The sequence below is a fragment of the Haliaeetus albicilla genome, chromosome 19 (genome assembly GCF_947461875.1).
Source record: "Haliaeetus albicilla chromosome 19, bHalAlb1.1, whole genome shotgun sequence".
NCBI lineage: Eukaryota > Metazoa > Chordata > Aves > Accipitriformes > Accipitridae > Haliaeetus > Haliaeetus albicilla.
The window spans coordinates 21,203,789-21,226,053 of NC_091501.1; the positions used below are offsets into that span (position 1 = coordinate 21,203,789).

The window sequence follows — 22,265 nt, forward strand, 5'->3', positions numbered from 1 at the left end:
ATAAAGCTATGATTGGGCCTGATTCTTCTCTCATTTGTATTGCTAATCTTTTAACATAGTCAATAGAATTACTCAGAGTTTTCGACCAGTCTAGCCTAAAGACAATCTGGCTGATGGAAAAAAAGAGGTGACAACCTGTAACTCACAAAATGGCAGCACTGCTCCTCAATTAAGTAATGGCCACTTTGGTAATGTGTCCTCCTGTTTATATATGGGTCTTTACATCTTACAAGTTTAGGAGCTGATGCTTTCAAGCTGGTCTTAAAGAGGCAGAGACAATTGATCACACAAGTTGTTATTGGGGTAAGAGAAACACAGACAGTGTGAAACCGCTAAACTCAATTTATGAAGTAAACCAAGTGTCTCGCCTCAATCTCTACTGTTGAAGGTCCTTGTAGCTAGTTGTTGGCACAGGCTGCCAATCAAATGATATCACAGTATACCTGCCCAGCAGCTTTGGGGATGGTTCTGTCGCTTGTTGATGTACTGTCCATGCCAAGGCTCGTTATGCTGAATTTTTGTTTATATTGTCCTGTTGGCCTTGACTTACCACACTCAGCCCCTGTCTGTATTGTAACCAGCTCTTGGTCAAAGCAAGGCTGTGACATTCCTATGTCACAAGCAAGCAAGAACCCAAAATTGTTTTCACAATAAAAACTGAGGGCAATTATGATGGTGTGTGTCTCTCAGGGCCCTGAGGGCATTAAAAAACCCTTAGTTGCCTTGATGACCCTCACTTGGGGCTTCCACTGACACACTGCCCACAGATGGCCCAGGAGCTCCATTTAAGCTCAGGTCTGCGCTATTAGTCCCTGCCTGAGCTATGGCATAGGTGTGCTTGTCTCCATCTCTCCCACCCGTGCCTATGTCCATGCCCGTGGCCAGCCATGGAGCCTGTTGATCTGTTTCCTGACCTGTGAACTGATTTTCAGGGTTGACCTCAGACCTGTCTCATCTCTGTGGACCAGGCCGGTGATCACCGTGTCTGTATGTGACCTTGGTTGCCATCACAGGACCTGATCCTGACCTGAGGATTGACTTCCCAGCTTGACCTAGGACCTGCCTGATCAGCATGAACCTGCCTGAAAATCTGACTCTTGGTTGATCCTGGCTGCTAGCCCTGGGCCTGCCCTGCTCTCCTTTTCTGGGTACACTGGGACAGGTCCTGGCTAGCAAGGCTCCTTCCTTGCTGTCTGCTTTATCTTGCTTGACTCGGCTCCTCATCCTTTAGGGAGTAGCTGGCCCTTGCTGCACCCTGGCAGTGTCTGGCAAGAGCTGCTGTGACTTGGGCACAGAAAACAGAGGCTCTGGACACCTGGCCGGTTGTCTAGATTCTGCTTATCTATAATGCTATGACGACATTTTTATTTCAAGCCATTCTTTTAAGTCATATTTGCCTAGCAAATTAGTCTGTGGTCAAACAGTAAGCAAGAAGAGACCTCACTTTCAGCTCAGTTCTCCCTGGGGTGTGTGTGTGGGAGAATAAGGAAATGAAATACAAAATGCCGTATCTAATGTAATAGTGAAAGTAAACATACCAAATGAGACCTGATAGGCCAAATAGCAATGATGCAGCTGAGCAATATTTCTCAATAGTAACTTAGAAATCAGAAGCCATCTCTCTTGAACTGGCAGAGACAAAAGCCAAGTCATGAAACAGGAGAATACTCTTGCTGCTGCCATAGCTGGCTGGAGCACTGCTATTTAACCATGTGGCACATGCATATGGGGCTAGGAAGAAGATCTGGGAGCTGAGGGGTGATGTTCTGTACTCAAATGTCTTGTAGTTCTCATGTATAGAGGAACAGAAAGGCCTGAATCCAGTCCCAAGTAGCACCTCTATGGTCACTGCTAGTCCTTAATGCACTGCAGCCTTTCTGTTCCCTGCTTGAGGCATATGACATTTTAGTCTCCCATGGACTGAAACTTGTGCTTAAACTCAGTCATTTAGAGGTTATGGATGATATGTAGAGTAAGGCCTCATCCAGCACTCCATTCTGGCTACCTGGTCTGTTCGCATCCTCTCCACCTCCAGCCCAAGCCCATGTCCTGCCACACAGCGTGATGACTGCTCTCCTCACCTCCGTTTCCTGACTAGACAAAGGTGCTGATAGCTGTTGTCTCTTTCCCTGCAGCATCCCAGATCTGTCAGGCACTGAAGGGGTTGGAGCTCCATTGCTGGTTTGGCCTGGACTTTTCCTTCAGCAGTTCAGAATTCCTATGCCAGCATGCTCTGTATGTGCCACCCCACCTCTGCATCTGGATGGTCACTTGGTGGCATCCCAGAGCTCTGAAGAGACCCAGGGAGCAGCCAGAGCTTTATCTCCCCAAAGTGGCTTTGGGAGCCTGGCTCAGCTCTGCTTCCTGATCTGCAGCCCCAGAGATGGGATGCAGAGCCACAGTGCTTTGCACTGGCATTGCCTGGTTTGCGCTGCATCCATTGCTACCACGGGTCTGATTAAACCAACAGCAGTTTTCCTGCCAAATGAAGTCTCTGTTCATCCTTGAACCTTATCCATGGTGATGGGAGGCAGAGTGTCTCAGTTTGAGTGTCTCTGGTGAAGGTGGATTGTGGACTGGGCAGTAGGCTGTGGCAAAGGAGGTGCAGATGGATATGTTCCCCATCCGGCAGCCCTGCCTGTCTTACAAGACAAGCAGTAACTGTGTTAGCCTCCAAATCTGCAGTCTGTGTTAACTGTAGTAGTGAGATCTGGCAGGACTTCCCTGTCAGCATCATGCATGACTTCTCTGAGATAAGGCAGGAAAATTGTGACAGGGCAGATTGCAACGACATGGTATCATCATTCCTTCTGCTTCCAACTACCATCTGGATTATTGGTCTACCCCGTAGTGGGGTCTTTCCATAGCAGCATCTGATCAGCAAATGCCTAATCCATAGCACCAGGGCCAAGACTATTTGGGTAGTTGGAGATGATTTTCAGGCCGCTTTCATAGCTGGATCTGACGAACATTTGCAGTTGACCCCATTAAGTGTACTTGTCTGAGTGAACCATGACAGCTCGGCTGGATTTTTGGATATAAGGTCTGCCCTTCCACCCTCACAGTTCCCTGCTCATCTTGATTTCCATCTCATTTGTTTTCCACTTCTGCCATCTGCTGCTCACAAACACTGGTTAACCCCACATCCAGCTTTTAATGCCTCACTTCTCTTAAGACCTACTTAGATGCAATGAACACAATCCATAACCATCACTGTGGCAGGTGGGGGTCCTCCTTGTGCTGCTGACTGGCCTAAGCAACACCGCTTCAACCTGGGAAAAGGTAGCTGGGACCCACCGCTTCAGCTGCATCCCTAAATCTCTTCCCTTGAAGGGTTATCTCACAGATGTACCAGGTGTCCCCTGGACCTGCACCACATGCCATGACTGTTCAAGTTCAAAGCTATCAAGACTACTGATAGATGGTCCCCTGAAGATTGTCCTGCCTCTGTGGTGAGGAATACCATAAAACACTGCTGCTTAACACACGTTTGAGTTCCTATCTCACAGTCCTGCTCCATACCAGTGACAGGAGAAGGAGCATTAGCTGTGATGGAGAGACTATTTACATAGTAACATAGGGCCCGAATCATGAAGATCCTGGCAGAGCAACCCCGTATCTCTGGAGTCTTCTGAAGACTTCTTACAAGACCTCTTTAGCAGCTTACCTGTGGATATCCAAGTAGGGTGGATTTCTAGCCTACCTGTGGATGTGAGATGGTGAGTTGGGTTAACCCTGGCAGGCAGCTAAGCACCACACAGCTGCTTGCTCTCCCCTCTCCCTGCCCCATGGGATGGGGGAGCAAATCGGAAGGCAAAAGTGAGAAAACTCATGCATGAAGATACAGACAGTTTAATAAGTGAAGGGGAAAAAAAGAAAGGGCACCCCAAATGATGCAGAGGCAGTCACTCACCACCAGCAGACTGATGACCAGCAACAGCAACTTCAGAAAAAAATCTCCCCAAGTTTTATTGTTGAGCATACCATTAGATGACATGAAAGATCCCTGTGGTCAGTTGTCCCAGCCAGCATCTTGCCCACCCCCAGCCTACTGACTTGGGGGCGAAGTCAGAAACAGAGATGGCCTCAATCCTGTGCAAGAGCTGTTCAGCGATAGCTAAAATGTTGGTGTGTTATCAACACTGTTTTCGTAAACCAGGCTAAACCACAGCACTATACGAGCTGCTATGAAGGAAATTAACTCCATCCTTAATGGTGCCTGATGGTTGTAATGCCTGGTTCTGGCAGACATTGTCTGCTTCTCATGGAGGTTTTACCTCCCATGGGAGCTACAGCTTACAGGTGAATTTTGGGGAGAGTTTAACCCTGTGGTTGCCATTGAGCAATCCCTGAGCACTTGGAAAGAAAAGCTCAGTGCTGAAAGTTCCTAGAGCTGCTCTGAACACTCTCTCCAGTATGACTGATAGGAAAGGAACAGATGAATCATTGCTTTCTCTCTAGTGAAGTCCACCTGGTTTTGTTGTCCCCCTCGCTATTTAAAACCCTGCTAGTTGTGTGATGATTGTATGCCAGACTCAGCCTCTCAAAGGGAGTATGGACACTCTGATGTCCACTGGGTTTGCAGTACTTATTGCTCTGCTAAGTGCTTTGACGCAGTACGTGCATTGAAACAAAGAGGTAGAAACGAGGCAAAATCAGAAAGATAAATATGCAGAACTTCTGTGGTGCAAAGTAGCGTGAGATGACTGTAGAAGGACTGCTTAGACTAGAAAATCATAGTCCAAAATACAGATATGTTCACTTGCAGCATTTCTTTTTTCACCCTAACTCCTCATGAAATGTATTTGATCCGCTTCACTGATTTCTATAGCCTCACCAGATTTCTATACCCTTACCAGTTAATGTGAAAGAATTCTATTACAAGGATATTGGGATGTTTTGTTTAGCTAAGAAAAATGAATACTGAAGTAAGCACACAGGTAAGTCCTGCCCACTAACCACCCGTCCTCCACCTTGCCTGAGTCACGGCTCTGCCCACACGCCCTTGTGGCTGGCTGCCATTCCACTTCACTGTTCAGAGTCAGACTTACCCAGAAGTAGCACGGCATCAACAGTTATCTTAATCTCTTACATTTTCATTTTCACCTGTGGAAACTAAACAAGATTCTCAGTAAAGTATGATGCTGCTGTGAAACCTGCAAAGAAAAGGAAAGCAAAAGTGCTGGGAGAGATAAAAAGGCCATGGGTGGGTGAGCTTACTGGTCAGAGTTGTAAATTCATATGCTGCTAAGGACGTGTATTTGTTTATCTACAAGCTTGTTTTTATATGCATTATTGCATTATTATGCATACATATATATGTAAATATCTGTGTGTGTACTCATACGTACATATTCATACACGCACAGAGACACATTTTAGCCCTTTTTAAAATTTGAAGTTCACAGAATAAATCTCAAAAGGATCTGTGTGTTTTTTCTTTCCATACAAATGTAGATATCTGCTGAGAAAATGTCATGAAATCCAAACAAACATACAGCAGATTTTCCTTTTACTGTCAAATGTGCCAGCAGCAGAACACTTGAACTAACACAAAAGTTACCATTACAAATTAAGTCCAGGAGGCGGTTTGTAAGTGGAGATTGAGACCTAAGCCTCTGTGGCGAGAGCCCCAAGCTTTTAGTCACATTTAAGTTTTGCCTTCCCCCTTGCTTCCAGACTTCTACCTGGTGATTCTCACCTCTTTCCAATAGATCACTGAGCCAGAGAATAGAAAGCTGAGTACCTGTAAAATTCTCAGAGATTTGCAAATTGGGATGTTGGCTGATTCCAGCCTTGTCTCTTTTTGTCTTCTATGATGTCTGATCTAACTTTCCTTCTTCTGTGCTCCTCTTTGTTCTCTCTAACCTGCCTGTCTTTCCTAATTTCCTCCCCATGTTTCCATTTCTATGACTTCTACCTCAGTCCACATTTGTGTTTTATGCTGAATAAAATTGTTCGGTGTGACGTTGGAGTTGGTGTTACCAGATGTACACCTTGGGTTTCAAGTGTCAGATAAGCCAAAAGATATTGGAGAAAAATTGCAAACTTTGTGCCTGTTCTCTGGAGACACAGCTGGCTCAGTGAGATAAGTTAGAGGAGTGGTACATTCAGGAGACACCACTACTGTAATACCGTCACGCTGCGGGACTGTTATGCTGAAATCTGTTTCCTGGGAGAAGTCTGTAAGGAGTTAGCTCCCTGTTGCTCTGTCCACCTCTCTATCACCTAATGTATATCCTGGAGTCCCTCTGCAAAGTGTTCTGAAGAAACTGTGAAGTTTCTGGACGATTACCCCCAATGAATCTGGTCATAGGTATACAGCATGGCTCTGCTACCACAAAAGCGAATATTATCGTGAAGGTCTAAGGAACCTGGTGGCTAAAGGAGTCATGTGTGAGTGTGTGTCCACCACTCTGTGTGCCCTTTGCTTGTGTGTGATCCTCCAAAATGCATTTATGTTCAGGAGGTATGTGTATGAGGGTGGTGGTTTTTTTTTAAAAAATCCATTTGCTGGAGCAGGTGAGATATATTCAGATGTTACCAATAGCTCAGCATTACAAACCACCTTCACTTTTATCTCTAACATTATCTTAAGCAGCTTCTGTAAGGGGAGATAATTGACAGGATGAGAAATAGAAAAGAATATTTTGATCACAGCTGTTTGAGTAATATGAAGTCCCACCCATATATATAACCCTTGTTACAGACATGTAGCAACTTAAAGGGATACTGGATTACTGCTATTTGCTCATAAAGGCCAAGAAAGGGTTTTCCCACTCAGGTATATGACCCTTTTGGAGGTTATCATCATCCCCTGATGCACTGAAGTTTTGTCCCCATAGGCAGGATGTGCAAGTTCTTCTAGAAGCATGAAAATTCACTTGTGTAGTAACCTTGTCTTTCTGATTTTGTTAGGGTTAAACCAACTGCCAGATTTGGCAGGGATTCCTGTCTTCACATTAAGCTGGCAGAAATGACAGAACGACACTTCCCTTTTTTTTCTTTTTTGGTTTTCCACCATCTCATAGAGCACATTCACCTTCCTGGAGACACCTGGAAATGTTGTGTTGCAAATTCCCTGCTTCTGCTTGGACTCGTTTTTTTCTCTCTCTGCTTTCTGTGACACATTGCTGATTTTATACCAGGAACTACTGCTACTGAGCACTGCTGCTAATCAAGCCATTTCTTGCAGATCAGACTAAGCATCTCAAAACCTAATTTACAACTGCATATTTGCAGTTTTCTACTGCAGAAAGAAGGAAATTAAGAGAATAGCATAGTATCAATTCATTTCTGGCCTTACTGAGTATCATGTCCATGATCTCAAAAACACATTAGTCAAACACCTTTCAAATTTTTTTCAAGAAGTGTCTGAGTTGATCCCATTCACTCTTCCTAAGTTATGAACTAATGCAACCACGAGGCAAGAATTCTGTGCTGTGAAGTGGGTGGTGACCTTGCGGCAGCAGAAGAGGCCCTGAAGGCAGGTGCTGTGTTGGCACTGTGCTGCCCGATAACCTGCTGCGACCAGCCTTCTCCTTCACAGAAGGTCCTGCCAGTGCCTGAATCCCTGCTCCCTCTGTAGTCCACCATTCGTGTTCACTTCTGTTTGTTCTGCCCTTGCAGGAAACTGAGTATTTTTTGACAACAGAATATTGAGGGCTGGCCTCAGAGAATACAAATAAATCACTCCTTTAGCTTTACAATCCCAAGTCAGACCTGGCATTGAGGATGGCAATGGCTTTGTCCTCAGGGAGTGCACATTACTGGACGATGGCTCACCAGGGACCCATTTCTGCGGCTTGCATCAGGTCACAAAATAATTGTGTCAGAAAAACAGGGGAAATTGTAAGTGATGGAGACTGACTCAGCACAGTCATGTCTAGCTAAGCCATATGAGAAATTCTTTTGTAATCCCTTTTGCTCTGCAAGCCAGTTTGGGGTGTGTCAGTCGGAGGAAAGCTTCTCACTAGCAACTAGCATTGCTTCACTCATTTTTCAGATTAAATGGGAAATATTTTTTGCTGCATCTTGTGTGAATTACAGAACAGATCACAGGAAGGTGATGCCCAGTTCATAATGCAGAGCAGATTTCTCAGGGCACTGGAAAAAGCCTATTCTTTTTACATCAGGCAACTGATCTCTCATGACCAGTAGCTTCTGCAGATACTCACCAGCTGGCTCAGGTCTTGCTGTCAGGATGCTCACATGAGTACAGAGCTTTTCTCGGTTGTGAAGTTTCATAAATACCTGGGTGTTCCCCCACAACAAGCTGTCCACTGCCATAGCTCTCTTGGATGCTGGGCAGCTTGCTCAGGGTTAGCCTGAGAGTGTCTACCCAGTTGCTGACCACAGCTGTAGATGTGTCCTCACACACATTGAGGGTCTGCCTTGCTTACGTTAGGACCCAGGTTCGGGGGTGGATGAGTGGACCTTGGAAATCCACAGAATGGTCCCATGAAGGGAAATGGCAGTAACCATCACCACCTGCTGGAGATCCATAAAATCACAAGCTTTTGCAGATGATGTCTTGTTTCCCTCTCTCCACCGGGTACTGCTCAACTTTCTGATGACAGCTGGGTGCCAGAAAAGTTATCTGCCATGCCACAGCTATGTGACTTGATGCCATTTGTGTAGATGCTTTTTCTCCCTTCTTGCATTGGGGTGACTAGAGAAGACTTGCTTTTCTATTCTGGGGCTAGGGGTAATAAAGAGATAAAATTTCTGTTCTGCACTGCAAAAAAAGGGCTCACCTGTTAATTCCAGCTTCTCGCAGGCAACCTTGTTTACACCCCCAGATCTACTTCTGAATGGGAGTCACCCTCCTTAGCAATTTTTTGCTGCCAGGAACTTGCTTTCGGTTTCCCTGAGTGGGGTGGTTTATGCGTGTAAGAGCAAGTCACCAGGAGGAAATAGTTGAGTAACATTACCGTCCAAACTTCAGTGTTTGGGAACAGAAACTGAAACAAATGTAAGACTAATAAAGAGACATCCATCCCTCAAGAGACAACAGACAAATCCAGAAATATCCATGGCTGCTGTCGCTGACAGAGGTAAGTACCTGTATGTGAAAAGCAGGTCTAGTTCTCCATATTCGGTGTAGATATTTATTGTAGTTGTATCTAAGGAACTGATGAGTACAGCCAAATGTGTGCATTGGCACATGAAGATATACAGGAGATACTTGTGGATTTTGTGTGTTATCTCTTTGAATGCATTACCATATCTTGAGTCTTAGGTCCAGCTTCAAAATATTAATATAATTTTGTTAACCCTCACGTGGCATTAGGCAGGAAGAATTCAAATTCCAAAAGACCTCTTAATGTGGAAAGAGATCTCAAAGGCAATTAAGAATGGAGAAAATTAGTTGGCTTATCTTTTCGCCTATTTTGTTTTCAATGCAATAAAATATTAGAAGATGCCTCTTAAAGAACTGGTGCAATAAGGCTGTGCAAAGAGCTGATCAGGTCTCTGTTGATGTAGAAGACTATTTTATTCCTGCTGAAATGTAATTTCACTGTGTATATTTCATAATTCCTCATCTTAAAGAACTAAGAGCTGTGGAAAAATACCTTTAGTATCTTAATTCTAAGTAAATGAATTCTTTTCTTCAATAAAATGAGGGTTCTTAGATCCTTAAGTTTGCTCTGGATGGACTTTTACAAAAGAAATAACTGTCCTTGATCACCCACAGTTGTTTTCATCTAGACCCTCAGCTAGGAAGGGATGAATGAGTCATAGGGTCAAACTTCTTTGCCATCACAAGAGACAAAAATGTATATAATCAGGCAGGTCTGTGGCAACCCATAGGTATTTGGTAGTCAGAAATCACCCTCCTATCTGCACTGATATTTTTCCCTCGGCACTGATATTTTTTCACCTTTTGAAACAGTTTCATACTAAGAAAAGAAAGAACCATTGGCTGTGGAAATGTTTTTGTCTAGATTGACATTATGAGTACCAACAGGAAAATAGCTGAAGTTTTGCCGATAGAAGTGGTTTGGAAGATACAAAGGGAGAAGAGATTTTATTCTGCTCTTTCATTAGTCAGGGAAAAGCAGATGCAGTACTGCTGAAATCAGTGAAGTTAAACTTGAGTGAGATCGCAGTCAGCCCTAATGTGTTCAAATGAGTAAAGGTTCATGTACAGCATAGTTTAAACAACCATCAGGTTCAGCTCCCGGGTAGAAATCCACCACTCCCGCATCCCAGAGTGGCTGCCCTTTTAGATAAAAGAGATTTGGCAGGAAGTGTATGGACTGAAAGGGGCCAGGAGGTGTAGAGGAAATTTTGTTCTCTGATCTGCTATCCCTAGTGACCGACAATTCTGTTCCATCTAGATGCTGCACCCAGAGAGAACATCCAAGGGTAAGAGATACAGTTCTATCACTGTGTGCTGCCCGGGCCCCATGGCAATTTCCAGACATAGGCAAAGCTAAGAAGCCTTGTGCCTTGTTTTCTTCTTACCATCCCTTTCCCTGATCTTCCTTTCCAGTTGTCTCACTGCTTTGACCAGTGCTGATCTCAGAGTGGTGATGGGGTTGCTTACTCTCCCAACACCTCTCAAGGAGGTGCTGTGGGTGTTTCACCAGGGCCACTCTAAGGGAATAATTCTGAAGCCTTCATCAAATTCCAGATTTAGATCATTAGATTGCAACATTCTTCAAGCTGCTTATTTGTGATGGGAAAGGCTGAGAGTGGGAGGCTTGGCTGATGTTGAGAGCAGGCAATGCACAATGGGACCAAACAACATTGAAGTGGTGGGATCATAGTACTGCTGGTACATTTGTCGCAGGTGGAAGCTACAGCCAAATGACTTCAAAAGAAATTATTTGCCTGGCCAACATCCAAAGGTGGTGTACCTGCTGTACGAAATCAGGTGGAGCAGAGGTACCATCTGGAGGAACTGGTGCTCAAACAATTCTACCCAACACGCTGAAGTCAACTTCTTGGAAAATTGTTTCAAGGCCACACCATCTGTTTCTTGTTCCATCACCTGGGTCCTATCTACTACCCCCTGTGGGAAATGCTCCAGAAGAATTCTGGAGTTCCTGAGGGTACATCCCAATGTGACCTTGGAAATATACGCAGCCAAGCTGTTCAAGCACCTGGATATCCGTAACCGAAAAGGTCTCAGGGACCTGGCAATGAATGGAGTCATTATACGTATCATGAATCTTTCAGGTATCCCAACTGCTCTTTGGCTTTGTCTAGATGTGGATTGAAAGTTCTGGGATTATGTGCACTCTCAGCAGTTGTGCTTTGTAATAGTGGTGATGACTGGCATTGGGGAGGACTAGTGAGTGCAAAAGTGCCACTCTCTTCTGCCTTATTTCTTCCACAGTCCCATACAGCAGCAGGACCAGCATCGTCATTTCCTTTTGCGAAATCTGAAGGAGAGTTATGTCTTTCTCTAGCCATCCACGCCTCCTTTATATACAGTAAAAAATCCTGAGTGTAAGATAGAACCTGTCCCTTCTAGCATATATGGGCAGATCAACTTGCCAGCTGCAGCAAGTAACGGGTTTACCTTGATAGCTGGAGGAGACAATATCTAAAGGATACTTTCAGAGGATGAATCACAGAGGACATCTTGCATGTGTGTCTTTTAATATGTATATCTTGCTTGTCTGTTGATGCTTAGCTGTAAAAATAGTCCAGACAAGTAGCTCACAGAAAGGAACATACATTTGAAGAGATGAATCTCACATACCTGCCTGGATACTTGCTACTGGAGTGTGCAGCTAGAAAACCTACCAGCTCAAATGTAAACTTAAAGGACATTGCTTATCTTGGGGAACCTGTCTCTGGGATTATACCACCAGAGCATTGACAGAAGCTCTGGCCATCCTATCAACACTAAGATCAATATGAAACTGCTAAACGTTAGGGTGTTCACTCCAGGTTTTCCATGATCATCAAGGTAAGTCAGACAGATTCATGACTGAAGCAACAAGTTTATCGTCTTAGCCAAAGCTGCTGTGATCAAGCGCAAGGCTGCCAAAAGGTATGCCTGAACAGCCCTGATTGCACATGCTACTTCCCTTTTCAATCGCTCCCAAAGAAGCAGCCTGCCACTCACTAACTCCTTCTCCCTTGGCCAACATGCTCTGGCTTTATGCCCTGATCTGCTATCTGTGATAGGGGTTGCCCAAGCCACCGTAGTGATCTTTCTCTCTTTGGCAAATCCCCTTTTTAGACATATTGCTATTTGTAGAGTTTTGGTTCCCCTTTCCACTAACTTATTTGTGTATTTGCAAGTCATTGTTAGTCCCTTGCATGAATACCCTCAGATGAATATCTTTCTCCTGCCCTTTACCGTTGTCTTACTGAGAAAGAAGTGACTCACTGACATATTCATGAAGAAAGAACTGGGCATGCCATTCATCAAGTGTGACTGGATATCTCTCTTTTCAGATTACAGTTACTGCTGGAAAACATTTGTTGCATACCAACATGGAAAAGAGGATTATTGGCCCTGGAGCTTCGCTTCATACATCTTTCTGAATCAGGCAGAGCTCTCTCATATCCTTTTGGTTAGTATGCACTTGAAGAAAACACTGAGAGAGAAAAGTAATGCAAAATCCTAGGAAAAGGAGGTTTGGAAGATCCTGGCAATAGTGTTAGCAGAAACAATAGTAGGAAAAATAAGCACGGGCTTGATGCTGCATGAACAGAGGGCTGAGCGGGCAAGAGATTGCCAAGGACTATGATCCTACATTGTGCCTTTGTGGCCAGGAGTAGAGAAAAGATTTAGCAATACTCTCACTTTTTTTACTAAGGAAATGGTAAACTATTTCAACCCTTTACATGGATCAGCTACAAGTTCACTAGCTTGCAGCTTACTGGAGCTATTTGATCCCAAAAGCTCCTTCAGCTGTGTAAACATGATTCAAGTACACTTGTATTGCCTCTCAGGACAAGGCCACTGATTTTAGTTAAGTTCTGAGCAAGTTCAAAAGCCCAGATGGGTGGATTCACTTTCAGAATCAGAGCTTACACATAAGAGTATCATATGATTGAGATCTGCATTCCCTATTTCTTGCAATCCATACAACTGCAAAAAGTTATTTCTATGGCCTGGTATCCTACTATACAAGAAAGAGAAGGTGGTCTATTCAACAGGAGAGAAGACCAGGACTGGAGTTAACTTCCTGGCTCAGCCACCCTTTGCGGAGCAAGCCAGTTCTTGAACTGGTCCCTATATGTAGAACAGGGGCTAGCAGAATGGACAGCAGGAGATAGAGGAAGGGATGCACAGAACTACGTAATACAGACAGGAACTTAAAAGTCTAGAAGGAGGAAAACTAACCTGTTTGTAGGATGCTATAAATGCCTTGTTTCATTTCTGACTGAGGAAAAGGTATGCATTAGCATTCATTTCAGTTCCATCCACTCCAAACTTTACACAGGTCTTTTAATACCGCAGATTAGGTATACCTCAGGAAAGGACCTGACCTTTCTAATTCTGTCTGAGTAAGACATTCAGGTGACAGGATACAGTCAGTGGCATTATCCCGCCAGTCAGCTGATCTAACAAAGTAGTTAATGCAATGTAACTGTTTAGGAGATATTTTTCCCTTGGCTTTCAGCCTTCCGGAGTCTCCTAATGTCTGAGATGATTAAATAATTTAGCAGCTTACGCACAATCAAATGCATAGTGTGATGCTTACCAGGGAGCTGAACAGAGCTGTCTGCTAAATGCTTGTGAGTACTGACAACATGCAGCTGACTCAGCACAGTTCCCTGGGCAGCAGGACATGGCAAATATGCCCTTCAGGTCTTGGTTTTAGAGACAGCTAACAAAAACCTGTCCCTCCCTGTGCCCCTGGCATCCCTGTTGTTTACCTGCAGAGTCCTGGTGCCTGGGAAGCTTGCACTGGGACACTCATGCTGAGAGTCAGGCACTTGCTCAACTGCTCTGCTGTCTCGGCGAAACTCAAGCCACCCTAAAATGAAGGTGAATAGGGCCCGTTATCAGTAGTTCTGACTAATCACTAACCCGCCCAGAAGGAATGGAAAGGTCTATGCGCTCAGCCCTTGTGAACACCCAGCCCCATTGTACTAATTACACAGGGGTGTAATGAGGAGAGTGAGTTCCAGGCACATGCTCCAGAGAAATACAGACCATTGCGTCAAGTCATGCCCCCCTGGCATAAGAAAGACAGTGAGGAACTGGAGAGGGTTTGGTGGAGTACCACTGTGATGGTCAGGGGGCTGGAGCACTTGCCTGACGAGGAGAGGCCGAGGGAACTGGCTTTGTTAGACCTAAAGAAAAGAAGGCGAAGGGGGATCTAGCTGAAGCGTCCCACTACATAAAGGCAACAAAGACCGCCAGGCTCTCCTCAAAGCTGCACAGAGGGAAAATGAGGCAACAGGCACAAGCTGCAACAGGGGAAATTCCAACTGGAAAGAAGGAAGAAGTCTCCCCAACAGTGGTGCCGTACTGGAGCCAGTGCCCAGAAAGGCTGTCAGACCTCCATCCCTGGAGATGCTGAGAACTTTCCTCTAGAGCTGCCAGATGTAGCTTTGGAGTTAGCCATGCCGCAAACACGTTGTTGGACTAGAGACCTCTAGACAGCCTTTCCAACCCCCCAAATTCTGCCTTTCTACAGGATCTAGCTCCACTTCCCCCGAATTCAGCTACGCAATCTGCCACCTTTTAAATGCTTCTGTTTCTGACCGGTCTGGCTTTCTAGGAGGGGTTTACATGGCACAGTAAATTCCGAGGTGCTATCCTGTTGTCTGGAAAGCTGTGACCCAAGGGAGATTATCTAACATGCTGAAGGTGGATCAGAGCGATCTGTTGGACTAGATGCTGTATTTTGAAACTCTGGATCATGTTGAAGAGACAACTTAAGTTTTTAGCACCTAATTTTTAATGTTCATGTTTCTTTCTTCCTGCTAGGGACTTCCTCCATTGCTGGCAAACTGAATACTAACAAGCATTAGCAGCATGTTTCAAGCTCACTTTTATCATAGCACTATTTACAAGACTGGAAAAGCCGGTCCCTGGCAGTCTTTTCTACTGCAGCCTTGAACTATCACCTTCGTACTGCCACCAGAGAAGGCTCTTATCACTGGCTGGGCGTTGCTAAGTATTGGACACAGCAGAAGCAGCACATGAAAAACCATCAAGAAGTTCAGATGATGCAGCCAGGCAGCCAGGACACAGCGGTCTTGGTCTTTACAAGGCTTCCCGAGAGTCCAATGGGGATGGTGACTATGCCCCAGGATCAGGCTTTTCATGTCTGCTGATTCTGCAATCAGATTCTGTGAGTACCTTCTTGAGAGGTCTGTGAGTAACATTTTTTGTGCTCTGATCTGTTCCAAAGAAATAATCAGAGCAATGCATTCTGGTTTTGAGAATTTCATGAAGATCACTTTTATGGCTATGTGTGTATGCTTCAGAAAATACTTCATGCTATTGCAGTATTTCTGTAATATTATTATTATATTACTGCTTTTATTAAAATATAATGCTATTATATTACTAAGGATTATGTTGCTTCATTTTAAGGTTTTATTCTCCCTACTTTTATGAAAACAACAGAATAAAAGGGAAAACGTCCACTCTGTGGAAACTTTTCTTTCTTGCTCAGTTCCTGGGCACATCCTTCTCTTGTAATTCCAGACTCTGGAGTCCTAGCTGTTCATCGTAAACTGGGGGAACACAGTAAAAAGTCTCTGCTTTTCCAGCTGGAAACACTGAGTGGAGTGGTGAGGTAGGAGATAGTGAGAGCTCTGCGCTATTTCTACAGGCGGAAGGCAAAAAGAAGGTACAGGTGTGTTGGGCCTTGGAGCAGTTCTCAGTTTGCATTGCAAATAATGCAAAACATCTGAATGAATCATGCTGGGAGCTCCATGTTTCAGGATTCCCCACCCCTCCAAGCAGGAGGCCCATTGTGTGATCCCACTGGGGAATGTGCTGCTGCTGGGATTTGCAACATGCAGGCACAAATGATTCTTTGAGGAATAAGGCAGGGGCTGGTGGGAACCATGCCTATCTCTTCTAGTTGATTAATGCTTATAGCATCCTTTGGCCATGCCAAAGCCTCCAGATGTTTAGCAGACAATCAAGACAGCCAGAAAAGTTGCAGGCTGAGGAAGCAGCTCCAGCCCCTGCTGTCTGAGAGAGCATCTAAAGCTGAGCGCAGCTGGCTAGGGAGTGTCTCTTACATTAACCAAGTAAAATTACTCCAAGCAATGTATAGCATGGCTAAAGTTTTCTTTCCCCTGTCCAGGACCTCAGGCTGGATGTCACAGGCTTGCTTTCTGGCCATTCTAGTGTTAGGTCTTTGTTTCCTTAGGGAGAAATCAAATCACTTGATCAAGATGTAGTGGAGTACACCAGGGTCCATAACCATTCAGCAACATACTTTCTAAGTTACTGGTCTGCTGTAGAATGTGGCAAATTGATTTGAGCTTAATCAACATATGTATCTTCAAACACCTTCATTTGTGTCTTGCTTTGAAACTTCATTATGCCACAGAAGTCAGCTAAGTCCCATCTGAGAATCTAAAAAGTACAACAGCACAAAGCTCTGCAAAAACGTGTAGTGTCTGTGGCCAGCACAAAATGGAAGCCCCAAGTTTTAAGAAAGTCTGCAAGACCTGAAGACCCATCCATGTGTCTTGTCAGAAATACTTAAGCATCATAGAATCTTGCTCACAGTTTAGCATAGCACAGAGAAGGCTTTACCCATAGCAGTGTGGAACTTACGGACACATTGCTAGTTCACATGAAATAACCTAAAAATGCTGGCAGGTGTCACTATGTTTCTGTACCTTAGAATAAATATGCAGTCATATGACCTTGGAAAGGTTGGAGCTCAGTGTACCTAAAACTCCAGCTCTCTGGAGGAAGACAGCAGGTTGGATGGCCCAGGTCTTTGGAGTAGGATGATGACATTGCCTGGAGATTAAAAAAGATGTGAATTTGAATGAGGAGGGGAAGGGGGGTTGATGGGAGAGAATTCATCTGAGAAGACCCAAGAAAGAGAAGAGGAGCCTTCTGTAAGTAGCACTAGATGAAGGGGATTACATGGTCCAGAAGCTAGGGCTGTGTCAACCACTTTGTTCTACATGAGAAAGGACCAGTAGTCCAGTAAGGAATGTACCAGGCCAAAGTTGATCTTAATCCTATAACAGCAATATGGTGACCTGCTCCAAATTAATTGCTTTTTCCTGCAGTATCTTCTGAGGGTGAGCACAGACCCTGCTGTGAAACCTCCAGCTTTGTTCCTGGCAGTCCAAGGCCCATCTCAGTGAGCTATTACCATGAAATAGTTTTACTGCAGACAAGGTAGAGAACAGTGCCTTTATTGCAGGACAGAGGGGTTATTCCTGGCACACCAAGAGGTACCCTATTCTTGCTTTGAACTTCAGCTAATACTCATCTGTTTAGCCCCAGGCCAGAGAGCCCTGGATGAGGGTGGGGTGGTGGCCAAGGGACAAAAGCAAGGGAGAAGTCAGAATATACAGCAGAACAACAGAGGACAAAATGATTGATGAAGGAGGAAGAAAATGAGATCCCACCAGGCTCCTCAGTTTCGTTTAACGTGTGTCTCTGCAGCATTACCCGGTGCAGCTTCTCTCAGGTAGTGCGGTAGGTATGATTCCCTCCAGGGTGTGAGGAATGCCTTGGGGATTAATAACAGTAGGTCAGCACTAGCAAGCATATGAGATGCAACCTGATGAGTTTTGGACACACATCCTGGAAGCTGTTGTGCTTACTCCTGTTCCATCATCCTATCTCAAAACACTATTGGCAGGTGTCCACTGGCTCCTCAGGGAGCAGTGGGTGCCTGCACAGGGATGTGCTGGTTTATGTCCCTTTTCAGCTCCCTATAATATTCTATAATATCGTACAGCATTGACTCTCTGACTCTTACTCCCAAAACATGTGTTTTCATTTGTTGTCCCCTGTAATTATCTGGTTTTCTGTCCAACTCCTTGTTTGTTTGTTCCTCCTTCTCAGAAGGGTAATCAGTCTTCCTAGAAGTCCCAAAAGAGAAACACAGCAACAATGGGTTCCTGAAGGTGAAATACTAGGGAAGAGAAGAACAAAGTGAGAAGATAGAATACTTCTCACATGACGCACTCCCAGGCTCCAGCTCTCTTCAGCTCTTCCTAGGCCAAATGTGGTTTCTGAGTATTCAGTAGCCCTTTCTGAAGCATAAGCAGCTACGATGCTGTTCTGGGAGTGGAAATGAAGCAGGATCTTGGAGACAGCTGAAAGCAGAGACAGCATTTTATGGAGGCTGTAACAACTCCAGCTGGAGTGTGATCAGGGTCCCATGGCCCTGCCCCAGTACAAGTGAGGGTCGGGGGGGGAACCAGAGATGTGCGCATTTGCTCAGCAGCAATCCTAGTCTGTTAGGCAAGAACTTTGCAGTGGTGATGGTCCTGTAATGTGTAGGACTATCTCTAAGGGAGCAAGAGGACACCTGATAAACCAGAAATGATGAACAAGGCAGCGTGAGGGATGGTGCCACACTCCTAGTAGAGCCTGGACTGTGAAGTGAGCGCTGGGGATAGTGCTTGGCATTACCAAGTCATTCAGCTGCACAGAAGTGCCTGGATTAACTGAAGTGCACATACTCATTTTTATGAATTAGCCAGTTCATGATTCTTCATGGAAGGCTCAGCCCTTTCCCGGTGAAGACAGGAGGACAAACTTTCTCTGGTCCATTTGGAAGCTTGCCAGTTCCAAGTCAGCTTAGTGAAGCTTTTTACACCAGTTTTAGCTGGCAAAGTGAACTTGCAATCTCCTGTATCCCTGCTGTGCTCCTCCTGGCATGTAAGGGCCTAGAGGTGGGTCTATAGAGGTAGCCTATAGAGGTAACCACAGAAGAGAGCTGGTTTACTCTCATCTTCATCTGTCCCTCTGGAGTGGTAAAAACATTATTCCAGCTTGTAGAGTAGGGTAGTTCTTAACTGTGATTTAATAACAAGATTATAGCACAGACACATCGACATCCTCCCTGCCCTGGAACTCAGGTGCGCTCACCCACATGAGGAGACAGGCCCCTTGCAGGCAGGAAGATTTCCTCCCTCAATATTAGCCCTGCACCTCCAAAAGTCACATCAGTCCTTCAGCTGGCATGCTTAATAATAATAATGACAACAGCAGCATTAACAATGGTGTTATAGCTATATCTGATGTGGCTTTGGAAGCCTGAAGGGAAACATGCCTATCACAAAGGCATATGAGAGATTTAAAAGCCAAAGGCAGCCTTCAAAATACTTGCCATGCTTTGGTGCCTACTCTTCTGCTCTGACCTCTGCTCTTGCAGCAACCCACTTTCTCCTTCCCCTGCAGAGGCTCTGCTCATCACTGCTGGTGTTGTCAGAACAAATGGTCTCTTCTGTGCCAAACCCCTCCACGTTTCTTCTGTGAACCAAATCCGATTTCCAACGCCGCGAGTATTTAATACATATGTGATTAAATAATGAAATTTCTGCTCATAGAAACACCAAAGGGTCAGCACCAGGGAGGGGAGAAAAAAACAACTACTCGAGCTAGAGGACAATGTTGGGCACAAATACATCTAGGCTAAAACTCCTAAAGGGGCAAGTAGCAGGGGACTGGACTCCATGACCCTGAAGCCCCTTTCTGTCTTGGTTTCCAAGTACCAGCAGGCAGGAGAGCAAGCAGCAGGGGGGAGACGTGCCTTGAAAATCCCCCTTGTATTTGCAAGGGCCTGGAGCGTGTCTTTGCATTGTTTAATGGTAATCTGTTTCTTATTATTGCAATGTGATGTCCAAGGACGCTGTGTACTGACCTGGAGTAATGCTGTGTGCAGCTGTGGGAATGATGTCAGTGTCCTGCTCTTCAATGGGCATGTTCCGGGGGTTGTTGAGAGCCGGACTGCAGGGGCCATTTGCAGCGAGGAACAGCATCCCTCCAGCCAACACCCTCGTAAAGGGTGCCAGACACCCCTGTGCGCCAGGAAATGACAGCCATGCCTGGTTTTCCACACTGTACCAATCACCATCCCATCCCCGTTTATCCTGTTTCCTCCGTTATCAAAGACCGATCCTGTACCTCGCTCTGCTGCGGAGCTGGAGCTTCCACAGAGCGGGTTGTCTCTGTATCCCAGCCCCCGGGGTGATAAAGGACATGTCTGTTGTCATAAGACTGGATGCGTCCCGAGGGTCCGATTGCCAAAAGGTCATGCAGGTGGCTGCGTGCAGATACACGCAGGATGACGAAGGAGCTACCCCCAGCCCGTGGGCAGGATGGTTCTCAGCAGCCCCCTGGGCCTGGTGAAGGTGTGCTTACAGTAACAGGGCATACAGCTTGAGCGTGCAAAAAGCACCCAAGACATTACACACCCAGTCATGGGGGCAGGCCTGGCAAAAGCTCATGTTTGTGCCAGATTTGCTGGGAAATCTTTTGTATCCTGTCATTAATTGCGGCTGTAGTCCTTAGGTGTGAGAATGGGGAGGTGGGCACACTCGTGGAAAGGCAGGCTCGGGGCGGCAGCTGTGCAGCTATTCGGATGCGCCTGTGCCTTGCTCATCGCTGCAAACCGTGGGATGTTGGACCAAGTGAGACTGGGGTTTTCGGCTAGCACCATAGGCCCCTGCTCTGGCTGTTCCCCACAGTCTCGGGAGGAAACACCCACCCAGATATCATAAGCCCCCGTTTCCCACAGCTCAGGCAATGGGGCCTGAGGTATATTTGCCACAGTCTCCTTGAGGGGTTAGGTTTTTCCCAGGTGCATATAAAGGAAGGTGACACCGAGAATAGCACAGTCACTATCTCCATAAGGGACAGGCTGTGAACATAAGTGGTACTCAAGAGTATATAAGCAGCAGTGAAATGTTCCCTATCTACACAGTCTACAAAGCAAGTAAAAAAATCGTAGGCTGAAAAAGTAATGTTACTACATAACTGTCATCCTCCAGGGAGTTATTCTTTACAGAGACACCTAATGCATCTGAGGTTGAATTAATAATAATGGCAATTCAAAGAATACCTTGTAACAAATAATATGAATTGGTATCTGAGAGCGGAAAAAGTGCAGTTGAAAAGACTCTCATAGCAGAAGAGCTAAATTCCTATAGCTAAGTTGCATGGATTAGCTAAACAGTCCACTGAACTTAATCTGCTCTAGATTCAGAAGAAGCAACCTGGGATGTTTTCTGAATGCAGTGCATGTTTCTTTGCGTTTACTCATTGCATTTATTCTCCTATCGTATAATGTCACTAATTGTCATGTTTCAATAGGTATATTCAATTCAATGTTTGTCAGCATTTAAGCAAATGCCAGTGTCTCAACTGCTTTTTAAAGAAATGCTACTTTTTCTAGTAGCTCTCCAACAATTTCACTGAGAAGGACAACGGTGTTGTACAGGCCAGTCCCAAAAGTTGGAAGACAGAGATCCTTTTTCCACCTCTGCTTTTCTTCTTGTTTTGTGAAGTATGTTGAGTCAGCGCTTCTGTGTCCACTTTGGTCAGTTACAAGTCATGAATGGGGACGATGATAGGCTTGCAATCAAGGAATGTTGCAATCAATCATCTTGAACAACTTCAGCGTTTACATCACAGATATTTGGTAGTATTTCCAAAGTACCTGTTGCCTGAACACTTTATCTGCCTTGTCTGCTGGGTGACACTGTCAACAACTTCAAAGTTAAAAGTGAAAAGGATAAAGACAGTTTAATAGGATAGTGCCAGGTTGTCTCTCCAGAAATCAGAAAGGATAGATGTCACGTCAACCCTTTTTGTCAACTTTTAATTCCCTCACCCACATAGTACAAAATAATGACAAAACCAGATGCTCGTTTTTAAGACCTTTATTTATATAAATAATATCCACCATATCAAACAAATATACAACACCATGCTTGCAAATTAATGCTTTGCAAAGAACTCTCATTGCTATTCCTGGTCGAAATTCCTCAAGCTGAGAGTATCTCAGGAGCCTGAAGTTGTAGGAAGCTTGTGATGCACCCAGTTGTGACTGCTCCTAGCAGGAGGAGGCACCGTGGGAGCAGGGCTCTCTGCTGTCCTCCTGCATTTGGCCTAGCACCAGAGGAGGTGTTCTGAGGAGCGACGCAGGAGCCTCCAGCCTTACCCGGAAAGAGGAACGGGATGGAGCAGAGAACTCCCAGCCATCATGAAGGAAATGACAGAGCACCCCCAGAATGTGGGACACACTTAGCCTTGGCAAAGCCTCAAGAGGTTAGACTGCAGAGGACAATCCATTTGTAATTTAGATGGTGGGAAGGTGGTGGTGAGTAGCTGTGTG

General features: G+C 45.2%; 1 protein-coding gene across 1 annotated transcript; it reads left to right on the top strand.

The window, feature by feature from the left end:
• The first annotated feature begins 8,499 nt into the window (after positions 1-8,499).
• On the top strand, positions 8,500-15,493 carry LOC104323323 (C->U-editing enzyme APOBEC-1). Its single transcript, XM_009926938.2, has 5 exons — positions 8,500-9,056; positions 10,344-10,371; positions 10,799-11,187; positions 12,421-12,539; positions 14,912-15,493. The coding sequence occupies exons 1-5, from the start codon at positions 9,035-9,037 to the stop codon at positions 14,936-14,938; spliced, it is 585 nt and encodes a 194-aa protein (XP_009925240.1). The 5' UTR covers positions 8,500-9,034; the 3' UTR covers positions 14,939-15,493.
• Positions 15,494-22,265: the final 6,772 nt, after the last annotated feature.